At 47.0% G+C, this 26,104-nt stretch overlaps 2 protein-coding genes across 2 annotated transcripts; one reads left to right on the top strand and one right to left on the bottom strand.

The window, feature by feature from the left end:
* LOC105419484 (uncharacterized) lies at positions 1–22,759 on the top strand. Its single transcript, XM_029833307.1, has 51 exons — positions 1–72; positions 328–371; positions 453–485; positions 578–646; positions 742–832; positions 1,106–1,185; positions 1,279–1,399; positions 1,582–1,685; positions 1,779–1,823; positions 1,922–1,966; positions 3,019–3,130; positions 3,313–3,416; positions 3,510–3,554; positions 3,653–3,697; positions 4,750–4,861; positions 5,044–5,147; positions 5,241–5,285; positions 5,384–5,428; positions 7,135–7,246; positions 7,429–7,532; positions 7,626–7,670; positions 7,769–7,813; positions 8,866–8,977; positions 9,160–9,263; positions 9,357–9,401; positions 9,500–9,544; positions 11,252–11,363; positions 11,546–11,649; positions 11,743–11,787; positions 11,886–11,930; positions 12,983–13,094; positions 13,277–13,380; positions 13,474–13,518; positions 13,617–13,661; positions 14,714–14,825; positions 15,008–15,111; positions 15,205–15,249; positions 15,348–15,392; positions 17,100–17,211; positions 17,394–17,497; positions 17,591–17,635; positions 17,734–17,778; positions 18,831–18,942; positions 19,125–19,228; positions 19,322–19,366; positions 19,465–19,509; positions 21,216–21,327; positions 21,510–21,613; positions 21,707–21,751; positions 21,850–21,894; positions 22,558–22,759. The coding sequence occupies exons 2-51, from the start codon at positions 341–343 to the stop codon at positions 22,563–22,565; spliced, it is 3,687 nt and encodes a 1,228-aa protein (XP_029689167.1). The 5' UTR covers positions 1–72; positions 328–340; the 3' UTR covers positions 22,566–22,759.
* Positions 22,757–26,104, bottom strand: LOC101065573 (V-type proton ATPase subunit S1). The gene is made up of 11 exons (XM_011621081.2): positions 25,949–26,104; positions 25,535–25,661; positions 25,369–25,443; positions 25,104–25,297; positions 24,964–25,004; positions 24,798–24,883; positions 24,571–24,720; positions 24,178–24,335; positions 24,039–24,089; positions 23,707–23,944; positions 22,757–23,624 (listed from the first exon to the last, which is right to left on the bottom strand). Exons 1-11 carry the CDS (start codon positions 26,080–26,082, stop codon positions 23,415–23,417), a joined length of 1,464 nt encoding a protein of 487 aa, XP_011619383.2. The 5' UTR covers positions 26,083–26,104; the 3' UTR covers positions 22,757–23,414.

The raw sequence follows: 26,104 nt of genomic DNA, 5'->3' as shown, positions 1-26,104 counted from the left end.
CCTCTCAGACTGAAACATCTCACATCTACATCATCAGGAAAGATCTGATCCTTTCTTCTGATCCTCCAGCAGGTGATGGCAAAAAGAAAATGATTCATTTTCATATTGGGCAGATGGGTTTTACTGGTCTGTTAGCATAGCAATGCCATGCTAATGCTCCGTTCTCGTGACACAAACTGAGCACTTTGAGCCAGAAAGGTCTCCACAGCTTCCTTCTTTAGAAACCTCATAGAAGGCCCAACTGGAGCTAATTTTGCCAATATTTTCTTCTAACAACCTGTGATTGACCTCCAACCCCGCTGTGAACTGCTTCCTGGTCCGAAGCAGCCCTGTTGAGGTCATGGCCCCCCACAGACGTAGCCCCGGGCTGCGTGAGTACACGGCCCTGTTTGTTTTAGAGGAGACCTGATGAGACGTGATGTGGTCTGAGCTTGTGTTCTTGTGTTCCTCAGTTCTGGCAGCAGCCTGTGTGTTCGTCAGAGCAGGTGAGAGACTTTCCTCGGGTCTGAGGATCCTCAGCAGAAGATTAGATTCTCCTCCTGGAAATTTCAACTTGTGCTCGTCTCAACATTTGCAGGTCTCACCTTGTGGACGGACAGCGTGTTGTCCTGTGATGGACGTCACAGCAGCGATCACCTGGGCTTCGGTGGGACCTTCTTATGTTGTGATTCTGTCCACTAAATTGAGTCCTTCTGGATGTGATGAGGCACAAACGTGTTTGATATCAAATGTCTTAAACAGGGCGTGAGGTGTTTGATATGGAGACACGTATGTGCGGCAGACGAGAGTCCACCAACGCCACACTGGGAGCTGTGGACATGCTGCAGCACTGGTAAGCTCCCATTCACTTCTTCTCCTCAAAAGTCTTTTGTCCTACTTAAAAAAGACAAAACGTGAGGGGAAAACTCTGTCTCTGTCGCCCCCTGATGGCAGGACGTCCGAACAGACTGTTGAAGAAAAGGTCTTGATCAACAGCTTCACAAATCAATGATTGATTGTCCAGTTGTGGTCGTTATCGTGTTCTGTCCACCAACTTTACTCAGACGTGTTGGAGGACGACTTGAAGCTTGATTCTACACTGATTTCATTCTGTGCTTCTCTTCAGCACCGATGGCTCCAGACATGTTGCTCCACATCATGGTGTCAGGAACTACCTGAAGAAGTCCCCCCCCAGCGTCGCACCACGTCTGTTTCAACTCTAAACATGCATCCAGCTCTAGAGATTTACAACAAACAAAAAAATTTTCATTTAAAATCCTGTTTAAATCATTTTACCAGAAGGTCAAAAGTTCCCAGAGTGTGGAGGATCCGTCATTGTGGGCTACAGTAAGAGCGGCACACCTCTGTTCAGCAATACCACACTGTGTCACCAGGGAACTATGGATGTCTTAAAGCGCCGGTACACTTGTGCATATATTGACTTCTTTATCCGACAGTCATGATTGTTTTGCGGACTCGCTGCAGATGATGTATTTGGACACCAAGTTGAGCTCTTCTATCTGATCCATTTATTGATCTCAGTAAAACAAACAAGCGCATGTGGACATTGTCTTGGATTTACTCCTCATCTTCTCTCTTTAGACGAAAGAAGAAGCTTAACGCCAAGTCAAAGAGCATCCATACGTCTCTGCCTTCTGATGACATCTTCAAAACCAGGAAGAGCCGGCGCGGTGCTGTCCCACCAAGTCAGTTCCATTTGTGATTGGAAGGAAAAGTGAAAGAGAGCTGCAAACTAGTGGAGAGGTTCCATCTGATGTGATTTCTCTCTGCTCTCACAGTTCACAGTGCAGCCTGGAATCAGTCCCTGACTAACCTGACAGGTGGTAAGGTGACTCTTTATCTTCTACCTGCTACGGGTAGACAAGATGATGATGTGGTGGGTTAGTGGAGGGTTTCTGATGTGATTTGTAATATTTCACAGTTTACGGCTCATCGTGGAATCATTCTTTGGCAAACCTGACATCTGGTAAGATCACAGTCACTTTTTGCCTGCATAGTTTATTTAAGATCACGTGACATCAGAAATCAGTGATCTTGCAGAGAGGACCATTTTATTTTCCTCCTCTTGACCTGTGTTGTGAGGGCAGCACCTGCATTCTGACGTAATGCCCATATTCCTGCAACTGACTCCTCCCACTGTCGTGGAGCAGCAACTTTCCACCGAGTCCCTCTTGGATGTCTCAGTTCCTTCCTGTCTATATTTTCAGCCGAGCCCAGCTGCTCTGTGGAAATTTGCATCTGTCGGACCAGCAGATAACCTGTGTAGATATAGATGTGTAGATGACACTGGATGGGGTTACCACTTCCTCACCTTCCTGGACTGGAAAAAGCCACATTTAGAGACGATGCCTTGGAGATACCATGAAGTGTAAATCAATTTTGAATCAGGAGACTTTTAGTTTCTATGGGAGAGGCAAGGTTACCTACGTGGACAGCACTGGAAAATCGATCGAGCAAATCCATTGGACTTGTGTTTGTCTTACAAGGGGCTGGTCCCATCACATCACCACTTCTATGTGAGACTATAGTTTGCAGGGAATGGACAAGAGGCGTAGCAGTACTGCCAGGTCTTAATGAGTGGATGTTCTGCAAGCACAAACAGAGCAGTTGTTGGCAAATCTTCCCCTGTTTGCCAAGAGGGTGGGCCACCAGAAACATTACTGGACTATGGTGACAGTCTGGTGAAATCTGTGATGACAGGCCACCGTGAATGCATGTCCCCACAGGAGCACAAGTGTTCTGGCCTTGGGTGGGACTTCTATACGGGTAGCTGGACAACCTGCCAGCGTAGGCTTGCCTCATTGGGTATCTTGGACCACCTGTTCCACATTCTTCCTGGCTGATCCAAACACAAATGAGGAAGGGCGTATGGTCTGCTTCCTGAAGATCTCCACATGATGAATGAACTGATGTGAAGCGCCTGAGCTTTGATGTTCCCAGACCGAGGATGGAACAATCAACAGGTTTGATAGTTGATCCTCTGCTTTCATTTATACATTTCAACTGTTCTGATTGTAGATTCTCATCAGTGTGGAGGATCCGTCATTGTGGGCTACAGTAAGAGCGGCACACCTCTGTTCAGCAATACCACACTGTGTCACCAGGGAACTATGGATGTCTTAAAGCGCCGGTACACTTGTGCATATATTGACTTCTTTATCCGACAGTCATGATTGTTTTGCGGACTCGCTGCAGATGATGTGTTTGGACACCAAGTTGAGCTCTTCTATCTGATCCATTTATTGATCTCAGTAAAACAAACAAGCGCATGTGGACATTGTCTTGGATTTACTCCTCATCTTCTCTCTTTAGACGAAAGAAGAAGCTTAACGCCAAGTCAAAGAGCATCCATACGTCTCTGCCTTCTGATGACATCTTCAAAACCAGGAAGAGCCGGCGCGGTGCTGTCCCACCAAGTCAGTTCCATTTGTGATTGGAAGGAAAAGTGAAAGAGAGCTGCAAACTAGTGGAGAGGTTCCATCTGATGTGATTTCTCTCTGCTCTCACAGTTCACAGTGCAGCCTGGAATCAGTCCCTGACTAACCTGACAGGTGGTAAGGTGACTCTTTATCTTCTACCTGCTACGGGTAGACAAGATGATGATGTGGTGGATTAGTGGAGGGTTTCTGATGTGATTTGTAATATTTCACAGTTTACGGCTCATCGTGGAATCATTCTTTGGCAAACCTGACATCTGGTAAGATCACAGTTGCTTTTTGCCTGCATAGTTTATTTAAGATCACGTGACATCAGAAATCAGTGATCTTGCAGAGAGGACCATTTTATTTTCCTCCTCTTGACCTGTGTTGTGAGGGCAGCACCTGCATTCTGACGTAATGCCCATATTCCTGCAACTGACTCCTCCCACTGTCGTGGAGCAGCAACTTTCCACCGAGTCCCTCTTGGATGTCTCAGTTCCTTCCTGTCTATATTTTCAGCCGAGCCCAGCTGCTCTGTGGAAATTTGCATCTGTCGGACCAGCAGATAACCTGTGTAGATATAGATGTGTAGATGACACTGGATGGGGTTACCACTTCCTCACCTTCCTGGACTGGAAAAAGCCACATTTAGAGACGATGCCTTGGAGATACCATGAAGTGTAAATCAATTTTGAATCAGGAGACTTTTAGTTTCTATGGGAGAGGCAAGGTTACCTACGTGGACAGCACTGGAAAATCGATCGAGCAAATCCATTGGACTTGTGTTTGTCTTACAAGGGGCTGGTCCCATCACATCACCACTTCTATGTGAGACTATAGTTTGCAGGGAATGGACAAGAGGCGTAGCAGTACTGCCAGGTCTTAATGAGTGGATGTTCTGCAAGCACAAACAGAGCAGTTGTTGGCAAATCTTCCCCTGTTTGCCAAGAGGGTGGGCCACCAGAAACATTACTGGACTATGGTGACAGTCTGGTGAAATCTGTGATGACAGGCCACCGTGAATGCATGTCCCCACAGGAGCACAAGTGTTCTGGCCTTGGGTGGGACTTCTATACGGGTAGCTGGACAACCTGCCAGCGTAGGCTTGCCTCATTGGGTATCTTGGACCACCTGTTCCACATTCTTCCTGGCTGATCCAAACACAAATGAGGAAGGGCGTATGGTCTGCTTCCTGAAGATCTCCACATGATGAATGAACTGATGTGAAGCGCCTGAGCTTTGATGTTCCCAGACCGAGGATGGAACAATCAACAGGTTTGATAGTTGATCCTCTGCTTTCATTTATACATTTCAACTGTTCTGATTGTAGATTCTCATCAGTGTGGAGGATCCATCATTGTGGGCTACAGTAAGAGCGGCACACCTCTGTTCAGCAATACCACACTGTGTCACCAGGGAACTATGGATGTCTTAAAGCGCCGGTACACTTGTGCATATATTGACTTCTTTATCCGACAGTCATGATTGTTTTGCGGACTCGCTGCAGATGATGTATTTGGACACCAAGTTGAGCTCTTCTATCTGATCCATTTATTGATCTCAGTAAAACAAACAAGCGCATGTGGACATTGTCTTGGATTTACTCCTCATCTTCTCTCTTTAGACGAAAGAAGAAGCTTAACGCCAAGTCAAAGAGCATCCATACGTCTCTGCCTTCTGATGACATCTTCAAAACCAGGAAGGGCCGGCGCGGTGCTGTCCCACCAAGTCAGTTCCATTTGTGATTGGAAGGAAAAGTGAAAGAGAGCTGCACACTAGTGGAGAGGTTCCATCTGATGTGATTTCTCTCTGCTCTCACAGTTCACAGTGCAGCCTGGAATCAGTCCCTGACTAACCTGACAGGTGGTAAGGTGACTCTTTATCTTCTACCTGCTACGGGTAGACAAGATGATGATGTGGTGGATTAGTGGAGGGTTTCTGATGTGATTTGTAATATTTCACAGTTTACGGCTCATCGTGGAATCATTCTTTGGCAAACCTGACATCTGGTAAGATCACAGTTGCTTTTTGCCTGCATAGTTTATTTAAGATCACGTGACATCAGAAATCAGTGATCTTGCAGAGAGGACCATTTTATTTTCCTCCTCTTGACCTGTGTTGTGAGGGCAGCACCTGCATTCTGACGTAATGCCCATATTCCTGCAACTGACTCCTCCCACTGTCGTGGAGCAGCAACTTTCCACCGAGTCCCTCTTGGATGTCTCAGTTCCTTCCTGTCTATATTTTCAGCCGAGCCCAGCTGCTCTGTGGAAATTTGCATCTGTCGGACCAGCAGATAACCTGTGTAGATATAGATGTGTAGATGACACTGGATGGGGTTACCACTTCCTCACCTTCCTGGACTGGAAAAAGCCACATTTAGAGACGATGCCTTGGAGATACCATGAAGTGTAAATCAATTTTGAATCAGGAGACTTTTAGTTTCTATGGGAGAGGCAAGGTTACCTACGTGGACAGCACTGGAAAATCGATCGAGCAAATCCATTGGACTTGTGTTTGTCTTACAAGGGGCTGGTCCCATCACATAACCACTTCTATGTGAGACTATGGTCAGTAGGGAATGGACAAGAGGCGTAGCAGTACTGCCAGGTCTTAATGAGTGGATGTTCTGCAAGCACAAACAGAGCAGTTGTTGGCAAATCTTCCCCTGTTTGCCAAGAGGGTGGGCCACCAGAAACATTACTGGACTATGGTGACAGTCTGGTGAAATCTGTGATGACAGGCCACCGTGAATGCATGTCCCCACAGGAGCACAAGTGTTCTGGCCTTGGGTGGGACTTCTATACGGGTAGCTGGACAACCTGCCAGCGTAGGCTTGCCTCATTGGGTATCTTTGACCACCTGTTCCACATTCTTCCTGGCTGATCCAAACACAAATGAGGAAGGGAGTATGGTCTGCTTCCTGAAGATCTCCACATGATGAATGAACTGATGTGAAGCGCCTGAGCTTTGATGTTCCCAGACCGAGGATGGAACAAATTGCTGATGTTTATGGTGATGTTCTTTGTATATGTGACATGTCTTTGCTGTATTGTGGAATCTGTCCATTCCGGGGAGAGGGTTCCCTCCTCTGTTGATCTACTTCAGCTCTCTTCTTTTTCCGTCAAAACTTTTTTTTTTTTTAAGTTTTGCTTCCTTGGACTAATGGTCCAAGGACAGACGGTGTCACAAGTGACCAGATGGGTCAACCTTCTGAGGAATCAATGTTTGTGATTTTGGGCTCTAAAATTAATTTGATTGTTCAAGAGACCAATACTGAGGAGTAAACTTGTCTCAACTTCTTTATCTCTTTCGGGGTCGCGGGGAGGGTATACCCCTGGATGAGTCGCCTGTTCATTTCATTTGTGGGTTTGGTACCTTGGCAATGCTCTGAAGGTGTTTTGGCAGCTTCCCCTACTACCAGAAGACCTTCAATGTTTTGTCTGTGCTGGGGCTCGAGCCAAGAACCCTCTGCCTCTCAGCCTAGTTCCCAACAGACTGAGCTACTGCCACCTGAAGAGAAAACTCTGGATTCTATTTCAGTGGATGATGTGGTTGCCAGTGGATGTGTAAGGCCAGTCAGCAATTCTGTAGGATCGTCTTAGTATCAGAAAATAAGCTACAACTTTGCCTTGAGAGCAGGTTTTTGTTGATCAACAGGTTTGATAGTTGATCCTCTGCTTTCATTTATACATTTCACCTGTTCTGATTGTAGATTCTCATCAGTGTGGAGGATCCATCATTGTGGGCTACAGTAAGAGCGGCACACCTCTGTTCAGCAATACCACACTGTGTCACCAGGGAACTATGGATGTCTTAAAGCGCCGGTACACTTGTGCATATATTGACTTCTTTATCCGACAGTCATGATTGTTTTGCGGACTCGCTGCAGATGATGTATTTGGACACCAAGTTGAGCTCTTCTATCTGATCCATTTATTGATCTCAGTAAAACAAACAAGCGCATGTGGACATTGTCTTGGGTTTACTCCTCATCTTCTCTCTTTAGACGAAAGAAGAAGCTTAACGCCAAGTCAAAGAGCATCCATACGTCTCTGCCTTCTGATGACATCTTCAAAACCAGGAAAAGCCGGCGCGGTGCTGTCCCACCAAGTCAGTTCCATTTGTGATTGGAAGGAAAAGTGAAAGAGAGCTGCAAACTAGTGGAGAGGTTCCATCTGATGTGATTTCTCTCTGCTCTCACAGTTCACAGTGCAGCCTGGAATCAGTCCCTGACTAACCTGACAGGTGGTAAGGTGACTCTTTATCTTCTACCTGCTACGGGTAGACAAAATGATGATGTGGTGGATTAGTGGAGGGTTTCTGATGTGATTTGTAATATTTCACAGTTTACGGCTCATCGTGGAATCATTCTTTGGCAAACCTGACATCTGGTAAGATCACAGTTGCTTTTTGCCTGCATAGTTTATTTAAGATCACGTGACATCAGAAATCAGTGATCTTGCAGAGAGGACCATTTTATTTTCCTCCTCTTGACCTGTGTTGTGAGGGCAGCACCTGCATTCTGACGTAATGCCCATATTCCTGCAACTGACTCCTCCCACTGTCGTGGAGCAGCAACTTTCCACCGAGTCCCTCTTGGATGTCTCAGTTCCTTCCTGTCTATATTTTCAGCCGAGCCCAGCTGCTCTGTGGAAATTTGCATCTGTCGGACCAGCAGATAACCTGTGTAGATATAGATGTGTAGATGACACTGGATGGGGTTACCACTTCCTCACCTTCCTGGACTGGAAAAAGCCACATTTAGAGACGATGCCTTGGAGATACCATGAAGTGTAAATCAATTTTGAATCAGGAGACTTTTAGTTTCTATGGGAGAGGCAAGGTTACCTACGTGGACAGCACTGGAAAATCGATCGAGCAAATCCATTGGACTTGTGTTTGTCTTACAAGGGGCTGGTCCCATCACATCACCACTTCTATGTGAGACTATGGTCAGTAAGGAATGGACAAGAGGCATAGCAGTACTGCCAGGTCTTAATGAGTGGATGTTCTGCAAGCACAAACAGAGCAGTTGTTGGCAAATCTTCCCCTGTTTGCCAAGAGGGTGGGCCACCAGAAACATTACTGGACTATGGTGACAGTCTGGTGAAATCTGTGATGACAGGCCACCGTGAATGCATGTCCCCACAGGAGCACAAGTGTTCTGGCCTTGGGTGGGACTTCTATACGGGTAGCTTGACAACCTGCCAGCGTAGGCTTGCCTCATTGGGTATCTTGGACCACCTGTTCCACATTCTTCCTGGCTGATCCAAACACAAATGAGGAAGGGCGTATGGTCTGCTTCCTGAAGATCTCCACATGATGAATGAACTGATGTGAAGCGCCTGAGCTTTGATGTTCCCAGACCGAGGATGGAACAATCAACAGGTTTGATAGTTGATCCTCTGCTTTCATTTATACATTTCAACTGTTCTGATTGTAGATTCTCATCAGTGTGGAGGATCCGTCATTGTGGGCTACAGTAAGAGCGGCACACCTCTGTTCAGCAATACCACACTGTGTCACCAGGGAACTATGGATGTCTTAAAGCGCCGGTACACTTGTGCATATATTGACTTCTTTATCCGACAGTCATGATTGTTTTGCGGACTCGCTGCAGATGATGTATTTGGACACCAAGTTGAGCTCTTCTATCTGATCCATTTATTGATCTCAGTAAAACAAACAAGCGCATGTGGACATTGTCTTGGATTTACTCCTCATCTTCTCTCTTTAGACGAAAGAAGAAGCTTAACGCCAAGTCAAAGAGCATCCATACGTCTCTGCCTTCTGATGACATCTTCAAAACCAGGAAGAGCCGGCGCGGTGCTGTCCCACCAAGTCAGTTCCATTTGTGATTGGAAGGAAAAGTGAAAGAGAGCTGCAAACTAGTGGAGAGGTTCCATCTGATGTGATTTCTCTCTGCTCTCACAGTTCACAGTGCAGCCTGGAATCAGTCCCTGACTAACCTGACAGGTGGTAAGGTGACTCTTTATCTTCTACCTGCTACGGGTAGACAAGATGATGATGTGGTGGATTAGTGGAGGGTTTCTGATGTGATTTGTAATATTTCACAGTTTACGGCTCATCGTGGAATCATTCTTTGGCAAACCTGACATCTGGTAAGATCACAGTTGCTTTTTGCCTGCATAGTTTATTTAAGATCACGTGACATCAGAAATCAGTGATCTTGCAGAGAGGACCATTTTATTTTCCTCCTCTTGACCTGTGTTGTGAGGGCAGCACCTGCATTCTGACGTAATGCCCATATTCCTGCAACTGACTCCTCCCACTGTCGTGGAGCAGCAACTTTCCACCGAGTCCCTCTTGGATGTCTCAGTTCCTTCCTGTCTATATTTTCAGCCGAGCCCAGCTGCTCTGTGGAAATTTGCATCTGTCGGACCAGCAGATAACCTGTGTAGATATAGATGTGTAGATGACACTGGATGGGGTTACCACTTCCTCACCTTCCTGGACTGGAAAAAGCCACATTTAGAGACGATGCCTTGGAGATACCATGAAGTGTAAATCAATTTTGAATCAGGAGACTTTTAGTTTCTATGGGAGAGGCAAGGTTACCTACGTGGACAGCACTGGAAAATCGATCGAGCAAATCCATTGGACTTGTGTTTGTCTTACAAGGGGCTGGTCCCATCACATAACCACTTCTATGTGAGACTATGGTCAGTAGGGAATGGACAAGAGGCGTAGCAGTACTGCCAGGTCTTAATGAGTGGATGTTCTGCAAGCACAAACAGAGCAGTTGTTGGCAAATCTTCCCCTGTTTGCCAAGAGGGTGGGCCACCAGAAACATTACTGGACTATGGTGACAGTCTGGTGAAATCTGTGATGACAGGCCACCGTGAATGCATGTCCCCACAGGAGCACAAGTGTTCTGGCCTTGGGTGGGACTTCTATACGGGTAGCTGGACAACCTGCCAGCGTAGGCTTGCCTCATTGGGTATCTTTGACCACCTGTTCCACATTCTTCCTGGCTGATCCAAACACAAATGAGGAAGGGAGTATGGTCTGCTTCCTGAAGATCTCCACATGATGAATGAACTGATGTGAAGCGCCTGAGCTTTGATGTTCCCAGACCGAGGATGGAACAAATTGCTGATGTTTATGGTGATGTTCTTTGTATATGTGACATGTCTTTGCTGTATTGTGGAATCTGTCCATTCCGGGGAGAGGGTTCCCTCCTCTGTTGATCTACTTCAGCTCTCTTCTTTTTCCGTCAAAACTTTTTTTTTTTTTAAGTTTTTGCTTCCTTGGACTAATGGTCCAAGGACAGACGGTGTCACAAGTGACCAGATGGGTCAACCTTCTGAGGAATCAATGTTTGTGATTTTGGGCTCTAAAATTAATTTGATTGTTCAAGAGACCAATACTGAGGAGTAAACTTGTCTCAACTTCTTTATCTCTTTCGGGGTCGCGGGGAGGGTATACCCCTGGATGAGTCGCCTGTTCATTTCATTTGTGGGTTTGGTACCTTGGCAATGCTCTGAAGGTGTTTTGGCAGCTTCCCCTACTACCAGAAGACCTTCAATGTTTTGTCTGTGCTGGGGCTCGAGCCAAGAACCCTCTGCCTCTCAGCCTAGTTCCCAACAGACTGAGCTACTGCCACCTGAAGAGAAAACTCTGGATTCTATTTCAGTGGATGATGTGGTTGCCAGTGGATGTGTAAGGCCAGTCAGCAATTCTGTAGGATCGTCTTAGTATCAGAAAATAAGCTACAACTTTGCCTTGAGAGCAGGTTTTTGTTGATCAACAGGTTTGATAGTTGATCCTCTGCTTTCATTTATACATTTCACCTGTTCTGATTGTAGATTCTCATCAGTGTGGAGGATCCATCATTGTGGGCTACAGTAAGAGCGGCACACCTCTGTTCAGCAATACCACACTGTGTCACCAGGGAACTATGGATGTCTTAAAGCGCCGGTACACTTGTGCATATATTGACTTCTTTATCCGACAGTCATGATTGTTTTGCGGACTCGCTGCAGATGATGTATTTGGACACCAAGTTGAGCTCTTCTATCTGATCCATTTATTGATCTCAGTAAAACAAACAAGCGCATGTGGACATTGTCTTGGGTTTACTCCTCATCTTCTCTCTTTAGACGAAAGAAGAAGCTTAACGCCAAGTCAAAGAGCATCCATACGTCTCTGCCTTCTGATGACATCTTCAAAACCAGGAAAAGCCGGCGCGGTGCTGTCCCACCAAGTCAGTTCCATTTGTGATTGGAAGGAAAAGTGAAAGAGAGCTGCAAACTAGTGGAGAGGTTCCATCTGATGTGATTTCTCTCTGCTCTCACAGTTCACAGTGCAGCCTGGAATCAGTCCCTGACTAACCTGACAGGTGGTAAGGTGACTCTTTATCTTCTACCTGCTACGGGTAGACAAAATGATGATGTGGTGGATTAGTGGAGGGTTTCTGATGTGATTTGTAATATTTCACAGTTTACGGCTCATCGTGGAATCATTCTTTGGCAAACCTGACATCTGGTAAGATCACAGTTGCTTTTTGCCTGCATAGTTTATTTAAGATCACGTGACATCAGAAATCAGTGATCTTGCAGAGAGGACCATTTTATTTTCCTCCTCTTGACCTGTGTTGTGAGGGCAGCACCTGCATTCTGACGTAATGCCCATATTCCTGCAACTGACTCCTCCCACTGTCGTGGAGCAGCAACTTTCCACCGAGTCCCTCTTGGATGTCTCAGTTCCTTCCTGTCTATATTTTCAGCCGAGCCCAGCTGCTCTGTGGAAATTTGCATCTGTCGGACCAGCAGATAACCTGTGTAGATATAGATGTGTAGATGACACTGGATGGGGTTACCACTTCCTCACCTTCCTGGACTGGAAAAAGCCACATTTAGAGACGATGCCTTGGAGATACCATGAAGTGTAAATCAATTTTGAATCAGGAGACTTTTAGTTTCTATGGGAGAGGCAAGGTTACCTACGTGGACAGCACTGGAAAATCGATCGAGCAAATCCATTGGACTTGTGTTTGTCTTACAAGGGGCTGGTCCCATCACATCACCACTTCTATGTGAGACTATAGTTTGCAGGGAATGGACAAGAGGCGTAGCAGTACTGCCAGGTCTTAATGAGTGGATGTTCTGCAAGCACAAACAGAGCAGTTGTTGGCAAATCTTCCCCTGTTTGCCAAGAGGGTGGGCCACCAGAAACATTACTGGACTATGGTGACAGTCTGGTGAAATCTGTGATGACAGGCCACCGTGAATGCATGTCCCCACAGGAGCACAAGTGTTCTGGCCTTGGGTGGGACTTCTATACGGGTAGCTTGACAACCTGCCAGCGTAGGCTTGCCTCATTGGGTATCTTGGACCACCTGTTCCACATTCTTCCTGGCTGATCCAAACACAAATGAGGAAGGGCGTATGGTCTGCTTCCTGAAGATCTCCACATGATGAATGAACTGATGTGAAGCGCCTGAGCTTTGATGTTCCCAGACCGAGGATGGAACAATCAACAGGTTTGATAGTTGATCCTCTGCTTTCATTTATACATTTCAACTGTTCTGATTGTAGATTCTCATCAGTGTGGAGGATCCGTCATTGTGGGCTACAGTAAGAGCGGCACACCTCTGTTCAGCAATACCACACTGTGTCACCAGGGAACTATGGATGTCTTAAAGCGCCGGTACACTTGTGCATATATTGACTTCTTTATCCGACAGTCATGATTGTTTTGCGGACTCGCTGCAGATGATGTATTTGGACACCAAGTTGAGCTCTTCTATCTGATCCATTTATTGATCTCAGTAAAACAAACAAGCGCATGTGGACATTGTCTTGGATTTACTCCTCATCTTCTCTCTTTAGACGAAAGAAGAAGCTTAACGCCAAGTCAAAGAGCATCCATACGTCTCTGCCTTCTGATGACATCTTCAAAACCAGGAAGAGCCGGCGCGGTGCTGTCCCACCAAGTCAGTTCCATTTGTGATTGGAAGGAAAAGTGAAAGAGAGCTGCAAACTAGTGGAGAGGTTCCATCTGATGTGATTTCTCTCTGCTCTCACAGTTCACAGTGCAGCCTGGAATCAGTCCCTGACTAACCTGACAGGTGGTAAGGTGACTCTTTATCTTCTACCTGCTACGGGTAGACAAGATGATGATGTGGTGGATTAGTGGAGGGTTTCTGATGTGATTTGTAATATTTCACAGTTTACGGCTCATCGTGGAATCATTCTTTGGCAAACCTGACATCTGGTAAGATCACAGTTGCTTTTTGCCTGCATAGTTTATTTAAGATCACGTGACATCAGAAATCAGTGATCTTGCAGAGAGGACCATTTTATTTTCCTCCTCTTGACCTGTGTTGTGAGGGCAGCACCTGCATTCTGACGTAATGCCCATATTCCTGCAACTGACTCCTCCCACTGTCGTGGAGCAGCAACTTTCCACCGAGTCCCTCTTGGATGTCTCAGTTCCTTCCTGTCTATATTTTCAGCCGAGCCCAGCTGCTCTGTGGAAATTTGCATCTGTCGGACCAGCAGATAACCTGTGTAGATATAGATGTGTAGATGACACTGGATGGGGTTACCACTTCCTCACCTTCCTGGACTGGAAAAAGCCACATTTAGAGACGATGCCTTGGAGATACCATGAAGTGTAAATCAATTTTGAATCAGGAGACTTTTAGTTTCTATGGGAGAGGCAAGGTTACCTACGTGGACAGCACTGGAAAATCGATCGAGCAAATCCATTGGACTTGTGTTTGTCTTACAAGGGGCTGGTCCCATCACATCACCACTTCTATGTGAGACTATGGTCAGTAAGGAATGGACAAGAGGCATAGCAGTACTGCCAGGTCTTAATGAGTGGATGTTCTGCAAGCACAAACAGAGCAGTTGTTGGCAAATCTTCCCCTGTTTGCCAAGAGGGTGGGCCACCAGAAACATTACTGGACTATGGTGACAGTCTGGTGAAATCTGTGATGACAGGCCACCGTGAATGCATGTCCCCACAGGAGCACAAGTGTTCTGGCCTTGGGTGGGACTTCTATACGGGTAGCTTGACAACCTGCCAGCGTAGGCTTGCCTCATTGGGTATCTTGGACCACCTGTTCCACATTCTTCCTGGCTGATCCAAACACAAATGAGGAAGGGCGTATGGTCTGCTTCCTGAAGATCTCCACATGATGAATGAACTGATGTGAAGCGCCTGAGCTTTGATGTTCCCAGACCGAGGATGGAACAATCAACAGGTTTGATAGTTGATCCTCTGCTTTCATTTATACATTTCAACTGTTCTGATTGTAGATTCTCATCAGTGTGGAGGATCCGTCATTGTGGGCTACAGTAAGAGCGGCACACCTCTGTTCAGCAATACCACACTGTGTCACCAGGGAACTATGGATGTCTTAAAGCGCCGGTACACTTGTGCATATATTGACTTCTTTATCCGACAGTCATGATTGTTTTGCGGACTCGCTGCAGATGATGTATTTGGACACCAAGTTGAGCTCTTCTATCTGATCCATTTATTGATCTCAGTAAAACAAACAAGCGCATGTGGACATTGTCTTGGATTTACTCCTCATCTTCTCTCTTTAGACGAAAGAAGAAGCTTAACGCCAAGTCAAAGAGCATCCATACGTCTCTGCCTTCTGATGACATCTTCAAAACCAGGAAGAGCCGGCGCGGTGCTGTCCCACCAAGTCAGTTCCATTTGTGATTGGAAGGAAAAGTGAAAGAGAGCTGCAAACTAGTGGAGAGGTTCCATCTGATGTGATTTCTCTCTGCTCTCACAGTTCACAGTGCAGCCTGGAATCAGTCCCTGACTAACCTGACAGGTGGTAAGGTGACTCTTTATCTTCTACCTGCTACGGGTAGACAAGATGATGATGTGGTGGATTAGTGGAGGGTTTCTGATGTGATTTGTAATATTTCACAGTTTACGGCTCATCGTGGAATCATTCTTTGGCAAACCTGACATCTGGTAAGATCACAGTTGCTTTTTGCCTGCATAGTTTATTTAAGATCACGTGACATCAGAAATCAGTGATCTTGCAGAGAGGACCATTTTATTTTCCTCCTCTTGACCTGTGTTGTGAGGGCAGCACCTGCATTCTGACGTAATGCCCATATTCCTGCAACTGACTCCTCCCACTGTCGTGGAGCAGCAACTTTCCACCGAGTCCCTCTTGGATGTCTCAGTTCCTTCCTGTCTATATTTTCAGCCGAGCCCAGCTGCTCTGTGGAAATTTGCATCTGTCGGACCAGCAGATAACCTGTGTAGATATAGATGTGTAGATGACACTGGATGGGGTTACCACTTCCTCACCTTCCTGGACTGGAAAAAGCCACATTTAGAGACGATGCCTTGGAGATACCATGAAGTGTAAATCAATTTTGAATCAGGAGACTTTTAGTTTCTATGGGAGAGGCAAGGTTACCTACGTGGACAGCACTGGAAAATCGATCGAGCAAATCCATTGGACTTGTGTTTGTCTTACAAGGGGCTGGTCCCATCACATAACCACTTCTATGTGAGACTATGGTCAGTAGGGAATGGACAAGAGGCGTAGCAGTACTGCCAGGTCTTAATGAGTGGATGTTCTGCAAGCACAAACAGAGCAGTTGTTGGCAAATCTTCCCCTGTTTGCCAAGAGGGTGGGCCACCAGAAACATTACTGGACTATGGTGACAGTCTGGTGAAATCTGTGATGACAGGCCACCGTGAATGCATGTCCCCACAGGAGCACAAGTGTTCTGGCCTTGGGTGGGACTTCTATACGGGTAGCTGGACAACCTGCCAGCGTAGGCTTGCCTCATTGGGTATCTTTGACCACCTGTTCCACATTCTTCCTGGCTGATCCAAACACAAATGAGGAAGGGAGTATGGTCTGCTTCCTGAAGATCTCCACATGATGAATGAACTGATGTGAAGCGCCTGAGCTTTGATGTTCCCAGACCGAGGATGGAACAAATTGCTGATGTTTATGGTGATGTTCTTTGTATATGTGACATGTCTTTGCTGTATTGTGGAATCTGTCCATTCCGGGGAGAGGGTTCCCTCCTCTGTTGATCTACTTCAGCTCTCTTCTTTTTCCGTCAAAACTTTTTTTTTTTTTAAGTTTTTGCTTCCTTGGACTAATGGTCCAAGGACAGACGGTGTCACAAGTGACCAGATGGGTCAACCTTCTGAGGAATCAATGTTTGTGATTTTGGGCTCTAAAATTAATTTGATTGTTCAAGAGACCAATACTGAGGAGTAAACTTGTCTCAACTTCTTTATCTCTTTCGGGGTCGCGGGGAGGGTATACCCCTGGATGAGTCGCCTGTTCATTTCATTTGTGGGTTTGGTACCTTGGCAATGCTCTGAAGGTGTTTTGGCAGCTTCCCCTACTACCAGAAGACCTTCAATGTTTTGTCTGTGCTGGGGCTCGAGCCAAGAACCCTCTGCCTCTCAGCCTAGTTCCCAACAGACTGAGCTACTGCCACCTGAAGAGAAAACTCTGGATTCTATTTCAGTGGATGATGTGGTTGCCAGTGGATGTGTAAGGCCAGTCAGCAATTCTGTAGGATCGTCTTAGTATCAGAAAATAAGCTACAACTTTGCCTTGAGAGCAGGTTTTTGTTGATCAACAGGTTTGATAGTTGATCCTCTGCTTTCATTTATACATTTCACCTGTTCTGATTGTAGATTCTCATCAGTGTGGAGGATCCATCATTGTGGGCTACAGTAAGAGCGGCACACCTCTGTTCAGCAATACCACACTGTGTCACCAGGGAACTATGGATGTCTTAAAGCGCCGGTACACTTGTGCATATATTGACTTCTTTATCCGACAGTCATGATTGTTTTGCGGACTCGCTGCAGATGATGTATTTGGACACCAAGTTGAGCTCTTCTATCTGATCCATTTATTGATCTCAGTAAAACAAACAAGCGCATGTGGACATTGTCTTGGGTTTACTCCTCATCTTCTCTCTTTAGACGAAAGAAGAAGCTTAACGCCAAGTCAAAGAGCATCCATACGTCTCTGCCTTCTGATGACATCTTCAAAACCAGGAAAAGCCGGCGCGGTGCTGTCCCACCAAGTCAGTTCCATTTGTGATTGGAAGGAAAAGTGAAAGAGAGCTGCAAACTAGTGGAGAGGTTCCATCTGATGTGATTTCTCTCTGCTCTCACAGTTCACAGTGCAGCCTGGAATCAGTCCCTGACTAACCTGACAGGTGGTAAGGTGACTCTTTATCTTCTACCTGCTACGGGTAGACAAAATGATGATGTGGTGGATTAGTGGAGGGTTTCTGATGTGATTTGTAATATTTCACAGTTTACGGCTCATCGTGGAATCATTCTTTGGCAAACCTGACATCTGGTAAGATCACAGTTGCTTTTTGCCTGCATAGTTTATTTAAGATCACGTGACATCAGAAATCAGTGATCTTGCAGAGAGGACCATTTTATTTTCCTCCTCTTGACCTGTGTTGTGAGGGCAGCACCTGCATTCTGACGTAATGCCCATATTCCTGCAACTGACTCCTCCCACTGTCGTGGAGCAGCAACTTTCCACCGAGTCCCTCTTGGATGTCTCAGTTCCTTCCTGTCTATATTTTCAGCCGAGCCCAGCTGCTCTGTGGAAATTTGCATCTGTCGGACCAGCAGATAACCTGTGTAGATATAGATGTGTAGATGACACTGGATGGGGTTACCACTTCCTCACCTTCCTGGACTGGAAAAAGCCACATTTAGAGACGATGCCTTGGAGATACCATGAAGTGTAAATCAATTTTGAATCAGGAGACTTTTAGTTTCTATGGGAGAGGCAAGGTTACCTACGTGGACAGCACTGGAAAATCGATCGAGCAAATCCATTGGACTTGTGTTTGTCTTACAAGGGGCTGGTCCCATCACATCACCACTTCTATGTGAGACTATAGTTTGCAGGGAATGGACAAGAGGCGTAGCAGTACTGCCAGGTCTTAATGAGTGGATGTTCTGCAAGCACAAACAGAGCAGTTGTTGGCAAATCTTCCCCTGTTTGCCAAGAGGGTGGGCCACCAGAAACATTACTGGACTATGGTGACAGTCTGGTGAAATCTGTGATGACAGGCCACCGTGAATGCATGTCCCCACAGGAGCACAAGTGTTCTGGCCTTGGGTGGGACTTCTATACGGGTAGCTTGACAACCTGCCAGCGTAGGCTTGCCTCATTGGGTATCTTGGACCACCTGTTCCACATTCTTCCTGGCTGATCCAAACACAAATGAGGAAGGGCGTATGGTCTGCTTCCTGAAGATCTCCACATGATGAATGAACTGATGTGAAGCGCCTGAGCTTTGATGTTCCCAGACCGAGGATGGAACAATCAACAGGTTTGATAGTTGATCCTCTGCTTTCATTTATACATTTCAACTGTTCTGATTGTAGATTCTCATCAGTGTGGAGGATCCGTCATTGTGGGCTACAGTAAGAGCGGCACACCTCTGTTCAGCAATACCACACTGTGTCACCAGGGAACTATGGATGTCTTAAAGCGCCGGTACACTTGTGCATATATTGACTTCTTTATCCGACAGTCATGATTGTTTTGCGGACTCGCTGCAGATGATGTATTTGGACACCAAGTTGAGCTCTTCTATCTGATCCATTTATTGATCTCAGTAAAACAAACAAGCGCATGTGGACATTGTCTTGGATTTACTCCTCATCTTCTCTCTTTAGACGAAAGAAGAAGCTTAACGCCAAGTCAAAGAGCATCCATACGTCTCTGCCTTCTGATGACATCTTCAAAACCAGGAAGAGCCGGCGCGGTGCTGTCCCACCAAGTCAGTTCCATTTGTGATTGGAAGGAAAAGTGAAAGAGAGCTGCAAACTAGTGGAGAGGTTCCATCTGATGTGATTTCTCTCTGCTCTCACAGTTCACAGTGCAGCCTGGAATCAGTCCCTGACTAACCTGACAGGTGGTAAGGTGACTCTTTATCTTCTACCTGCTACGGGTAGACAAGATGATGATGTGGTGGATTAGTGGAGGGTTTCTGATGTGATTTGTAATATTTCACAGTTTACGGCTCATCGTGGAATCATTCTTTGGCAAACCTGACATCTGGTAAGATCACAGTTGCTTTTTGCCTGCATAGTTTATTTAAGATCACGTGACATCAGAAATCAGTGATCTTGCAGAGAGGACCATTTTATTTTCCTCCTCTTGACCTGTGTTGTGAGGGCAGCACCTGCATTCTGACGTAATGCCCATATTCCTGCAACTGACTCCTCCCACTGTCGTGGAGCAGCAACTTTCCACCGAGTCCCTCTTGGATGTCTCAGTTCCTTCCTGTCTATATTTTCAGCCGAGCCCAGCTGCTCTGTGGAAATTTGCATCTGTCGGACCAGCAGATAACCTGTGTAGATATAGATGTGTAGATGACACTGGATGGGGTTACCACTTCCTCACCTTCCTGGACTGGAAAAAGCCACATTTAGAGACGATGCCTTGGAGATACCATGAAGTGTAAATCAATTTTGAATCAGGAGACTTTTAGTTTCTATGGGAGAGGCAAGGTTACCTACGTGGACAGCACTGGAAAATCGATCGAGCAAATCCATTGGACTTGTGTTTGTCTTACAAGGGGCTGGTCCCATCACATAACCACTTCTATGTGAGACTATGGTCAGTAGGGAATGGACAAGAGGCGTAGCAGTACTGCCAGGTCTTAATGAGTGGATGTTCTGCAAGCACAAACAGAGCAGTTGTTGGCAAATCTTCCCCTGTTTGCCAAGAGGGTGGGCCACCAGAAACATTACTGGACTATGGTGACAGTCTGGTGAAATCTGTGATGACAGGCCACCGTGAATGCATGTCCCCACAGGAGCACAAGTGTTCTGGCCTTGGGTGGGACTTCTATACGGGTAGCTGGACAACCTGCCAGCGTAGGCTTGCCTCATTGGGTATCTTTGACCACCTGTTCCACATTCTTCCTGGCTGATCCAAACACAAATGAGGAAGGGAGTATGGTCTGCTTCCTGAAGATCTCCACATGATGAATGAACTGATGTGAAGCGCCTGAGCTTTGATGTTCCCAGACCGAGGATGGAACAAATTGCTGATGTTTATGGTGATGTTCTTTGTATATGTGACATGTCTTTGCTGTATTGTGGAATCTGTCCATTCCGGGGAGAGGGTTCCCTCCTCTGTTGATCTACTTCAGCTCTCTTCTTTTTCCGTCAAAACTTTTTTTTTTTTAAGTTTTTGCTTCCTTGGACTAATGGTCCAAGGACAGACGGTGTCACAAGTGACCAGATGGGTCAACCTTCTGAGGAATCAATGTTTGTGATTTTGGGCTCTAAAATTAATTTGATTGTTCAAGAGACCAATACTGAGGAGTAAACTTGTCTCAACTTCTTTATCTCTTTCGGGGTCGCGGGGAGGGTATACCCCTGGATGAGTCGCCTGTTCATTTCATTTGTGGGTTTGGTACCTTGGCAATGCTCTGAAGGTGTTTTGGCAGCTTCCCCTACTACCAGAAGACCTTCAATGTTTTGTCTGTGCTGGGGCTCGAGCCAAGAACCCTCTGCCTCTCAGCCTAGTTCCCAACAGACTGAGCTACTGCCACCTGAAGAGAAAACTCTGGATTCTATTTCAGTGGATGATGTGGTTGCCAGTGGATGTGTAAGGCCAGTCAGCAATTCTGTAGGATCGTCTTAGTATCAGAAAATAAGCTACAACTTTGCCTTGAGAGCAGGTTTTTGTTGATCAACAGGTTTGATAGTTGATCCTCTGCTTTCATTTATACATTTCACCTGTTCTGATTGTAGATTCTCATCAGTGTGGAGGATCCATCATTGTGGGCTACAGTAAGAGCGGCACACCTCTGTTCAGCAATACCACACTGTGTCACCAGGGAACTATGGATGTCTTAAAGCGCCGGTACACTTGTGCATATATTGACTTCTTTATCCGACAGTCATGATTGTTTTGCGGACTCGCTGCAGATGATGTATTTGGACACCAAGTTGAGCTCTTCTATCTGATCCATTTATTGATCTCAGTAAAACAAACAAGCGCATGTGGACACTGTCTTGGGTTTACTCCTCATCTTCTCTCTTTAGACGAAAGAAGAAGCTTAACGCCAAGTCAAAGAGCATCCATACGTCTCTGCCTTCTGATGACATCTTCAAAACCAGGAAGAGCCGGCGCGGTGCTGTCCCACCAAGTCAGTTCCATTTGTGATTGGAAGGAAAAGTGAAAGAGAGCTTCAAACTAGTGGAGAGGTTCCATCTGATGTGATTTCTCTCTGCTCTCACAGTTCACAGTGCAGCCTGGAATCAGTCCCTGACTAACCTGACAGGTGGTAAGGTGACTCTTTATCTTCTACCTGCTACGGGTAGACAAGATGATGATGTGGTGGGTTAGTGGAGGGTTTCTGATGTGATTTGTAATATTTCACAGTTTACGGCTCATCGTGGAATCATTCTTTGGCAAACCTGACATCTGGTAAGATCACAGTTGCTTTTTGCCTGCATAGTTTATTTAAGATCACGTGACATCTGATCTTTATCAGTGTTGCTCTTCAATCAGGGTGGATGTAAAGTCAACCAGCTTTTCACTGGACTTTTTCCATCTGCATCTGTAGTTGAGGATTGCTGTTAATGTTTTGCGTATTTCAACTATACATGATTAGTCTTTATTAATTAATGTGCTTGTTAATGTTTATTACCTCAATGGACATTCAGTGCCATTCATCCTCCATCATCCCTCCATCCATCCATCATCCCTCCATCCATCTGTCCATCCATCCATCATCCTCCACCATCCCTCTATCCATCCATCATTCCTCTATCATCCATCCATCCATAAACAGGAAGTTGCAGTTTTGGTTCCAGATTCTGTGTCATACGTCAAATTCGTGAGACGTTTCGCCCCTTTGGCACAAAGGGGGAAGATTTGCCTGGATGTTGTTGATCTGTGTGTTGGCAGCTGGAGCCTCTGTGCGGGTCCTGGTTGACCTCATCCCCCATCCCTAACCTCATTTGTGGGCAACGCTTGGAAAACTATTTCAACTTGAATACAAATGAAATCCTGAATACTTGTTAAGCCTGAGTATCTGGAGGGGAAGTTCCTGTTAAATGAGTCAGTTCTGAGACGTTTGTGTTGCAGGTCCGTGAATGTGCTGGGACACAGTTCATCAATCAAGCCTCCACATTTGAAACGGAGCTGGCGCATCATTAGGAGCCGAGATGATCGTCAGAACAATGAGGATGTAAAGAATAAGCATCCTTCCAACGTTTCTGCTCACTTCATCTGGATGCATCTGTATTGTGTGATATTGTACTGCTGAATAAATGGAACAAGAGCAGAAGTTTTCCAGATGTTTTATTGGTTTCATATCAGCAGCACAGCACAGGACAGAGCGGTTCTCACCATCAATATTCACTACAATCATTAAACAAAGCAAATAAATAATAATTCAGTGCGGTGTGTTGGTCGGTGCACATCAGGCTGAGTAATAAATACGTCAAACATCAAACATCTTCGGAATCTTCAGAACAGAAAAACAGGAACACTTCACTTGTAAACTCACTGTAAACATACATTAGCTCTAGTAATAAATAACATCTCAGACTTCATCCCTGTCTTATGTACCATTATGTACCTTTTTGATCCCTTCTGATGGGCCTCCAGGTCTGTGCCGGCCACGCTGCAGTACTTCCTCCCGCCACAAGAGGCATCAGAAACACCCTTAAATTATAGCTTATTAAATCCAGGATAATAAACATTTTAAACATGATATCTACACCTGATTGATAAACATCCCTTTTTCCATATCATGATAGAATAAGTACTGGCTCACTGGTAATTCATCCCCTCCCATTATAACCACTGACACAGACAAACTGGGTGATCCATGAGCCGACATGCTAACCAACTTGGACTCTACCTCACTTTCATAATGATGTCATGTGAACAGGAAGTGGAATGAAAGGGTGGGAGACTCAGGAGGATGGGGGGGGGGGTCACTCCGTCTGTGGCACAGAGATGGCGGGACCTTTGGGGTCGTCAAAGCGGTCCATGGTGTGGAGCTGCATGATCATGTGCAGACCGTAGGTGAGCACCAAGACCATCAGCAGGCTGGTCATCAGACCCATCCAGATACCTGGAGAGAAGAACCCGGCGCAGTCGCTGGCGTATGAGAACTCGCCACCGCTCACGTTGAAGCCCTGGATCTGTGGGGGGGGAGCAGACGGGTGATGCCCATCAACTCCAGTTTCCTGTGACGAGGGGGGACGTAGAGAATTAAAAGGTTACCTGGAAGTCTTCAAAAACCACTCTCCACTGATTGGCCGGGTCCTTGGACGTGCGCGGCACCAGGAGGGGCCATCGGTGGCTGGTGACGGACTGGCAGCGGTAGGAGTACTCGGCGGGGGCGTAGATGTGCCTGCTACCGTTGAAGGTGGCCTTGGTGCCATCGTACTCCAGCTCCACCATGTCCAGCGTGAACCAGCGCCGCGCAGAGACCTTGTAGTGGCGCTGGCTCATCACAAAGCTGGAGACACATTTCACCAGTGAGGTGGGAACTGGTCACTAACTGGGACCGTGTCTGTGTGTGTGTGTGTGTGTCCACGCTCGTGTCTACTCACATCAGCTTAAAGTTGCTGTGGCCCAGAACTTCCTGGTAATTCAGAACCAACCTGAAAAACCAAAACAACGGTTTCAATCCGCCCCTGAGCTTTGAGTGGGTGTGTGAGCGCCGGGATTAGACGTGAAGGTCCGAGGTACCTGGCCTTGGTTCTGTCACAACTGGACCCGTGGAGCTTTGGGCTGACATCCTTCCCGAAGGTGGCTGGCGTCAGGTCGTACTCTTCCCAGCGACCCCTGCGCAGGATGCTCACCGACAGGCTCTTGGCCCACATGAGGATGCAGGTCTCTTCACCCTCCTGCAGAAAGATGGAGCACACTGGCATGAAGCAGCAGCTTCAGGCTCCATCCTGGTTCCACAGCTCCGGAAGTGCCTGCATTAGCTTTGGACCTTCTCATCCTGACTGAAATATGAGGTTTTCCTCCTCAAACAACAAGTCAGCGCTTCAGCTGCTCGTCGTGTATAGCTGCAGTCTTTGATCTAGAAGGGAGAGTGAATGGCTTTGATGTCTGAGCTGCTCCATAGAAGGTCACCTTGAACTGGACAGGAGCGTAGACGCCGGCCCTCTCCTGGATTCTGCGCTGTCTCTCCCTCTCTCTCTCCCTCTCCCGGTACCCTCCTCTGGCCTGCAGCAGAGAGCGTCCGCCCCCCAGACCCGCTTCCATCGACAGGGCAGCTGCCTCCTGAGAAGAGAGGAAGAGGCGGAGTTAACCTGCTGGACGGTGTCACGGACACAACGTCTCCGGACACGCGGACTCACCCTGGAGGGCCTCAAACCGGTGTAGATGGCCGTGTATGGAACAGATTGAGCTCTCATGGTGCTCAACACCTGACCGATCACCTCGTCTAGAAAACAGACCACAGATCAGCAGCGCATTACCCAGAATCCTCTGGGAGCAGAGGGGTCAGACAGGTGACAGACTCACCATTTCCACTCAAAATCTCTTTTGCAGACATTAAGTCAGCCCTGTGGAATTGAAAATGTTCAGTGTCAAATGATTTTGGGAGCGCCTGACGCAGGTTAGAGGGTCTGAGGGTGTCAGGAGAGCGGCGGGCGTGTTCGTACCCGAGGCCGTAAGGCAGCCTGAACACCAGCAGGGCCGGAGACGACACGTTGAGTCGCAGCTGACCCAGAGTGTCAGCGTCCAGGTATAAGGGGGCGGTCTCCAAGTGGTCCTGCAGTTGACCAATCACTGCATTGGAGGCGGGCCAGGAGACAGCAGGCAAGACGAGAGGGGAGGACGAGGACAGCAAAGCCCCCTGAGAGACACGAGACAAAACTTGGCGTCACCTGCTTCAGCGGGGCAGCGGGCCGCCACTCACCACCTCACCTCCAGGTTGGGGAAAACGCTGTCCTGCTTGTTCCCAAAGGCTCCTCCGTACATGGTGAAGTCCTCCAAGCTCATCTGGAGGACACAAGAGAACCTGTCAGCACTAGGAGCATGCGTGTATCTGCTGCTACGGGCTTTAAGCAGACCAAGAACGGTAGACTGAGACCTTGTCCTGAAGGAAGAGCACCACGTTTCTGGGCCCCCTGCTCAGAGCCTTCTGCAGGTAGGAGTTGAGCTGCTGCTGCTCCACGATGTGACCAGCCGACGGCGGAGCCTGAGCCGGCACCGAGGCCCTGGGGAGCGAAACATGCACCGTTAGGGCTGAGGGAGGGTATCGGTGTTGAGCATCATTCACAAACTACAGATCAACACAGGACACGCTGGGCTTCAACCAAAACCACTGTATACACACCGATCCGACTGCTGCTTGAGTATTTGATATGCTTTAATCGACATTTAACACATTTTCCTGCGGTAATTTCCGAGGCTAGCCTGCGGCTAAAGCTTTGCTAGTCGGGGCTAATCCCGCCAGCACAGCCTCCTCCGCGGGGACCGAAGCCTCCAGACCAACATGTCTCACCCTTCGCTTGTCCACAGAACCAGCGGCACCTGCTCATCGCTCTTCACCGGGCTGGAGAGGCCGAGCAGGCCGAGGAGAACGGCCAAGGACGCCGAGATGCGGCAGAGATGCTGCAGCATCCCTGTGGTCGCCATCTTTACCAGCTCAGAGCGCGGT

Source organism: Takifugu rubripes, chromosome 3 (assembly GCF_901000725.2).
Source record: "Takifugu rubripes chromosome 3, fTakRub1.2, whole genome shotgun sequence".
NCBI classification, from domain to species: Eukaryota; Metazoa; Chordata; class Actinopteri; order Tetraodontiformes; family Tetraodontidae; genus Takifugu; species Takifugu rubripes.
The sequence above is the reverse complement of the archived record's forward strand: the minus strand, read 5'-3'. Positions and strand labels throughout refer to the sequence as shown.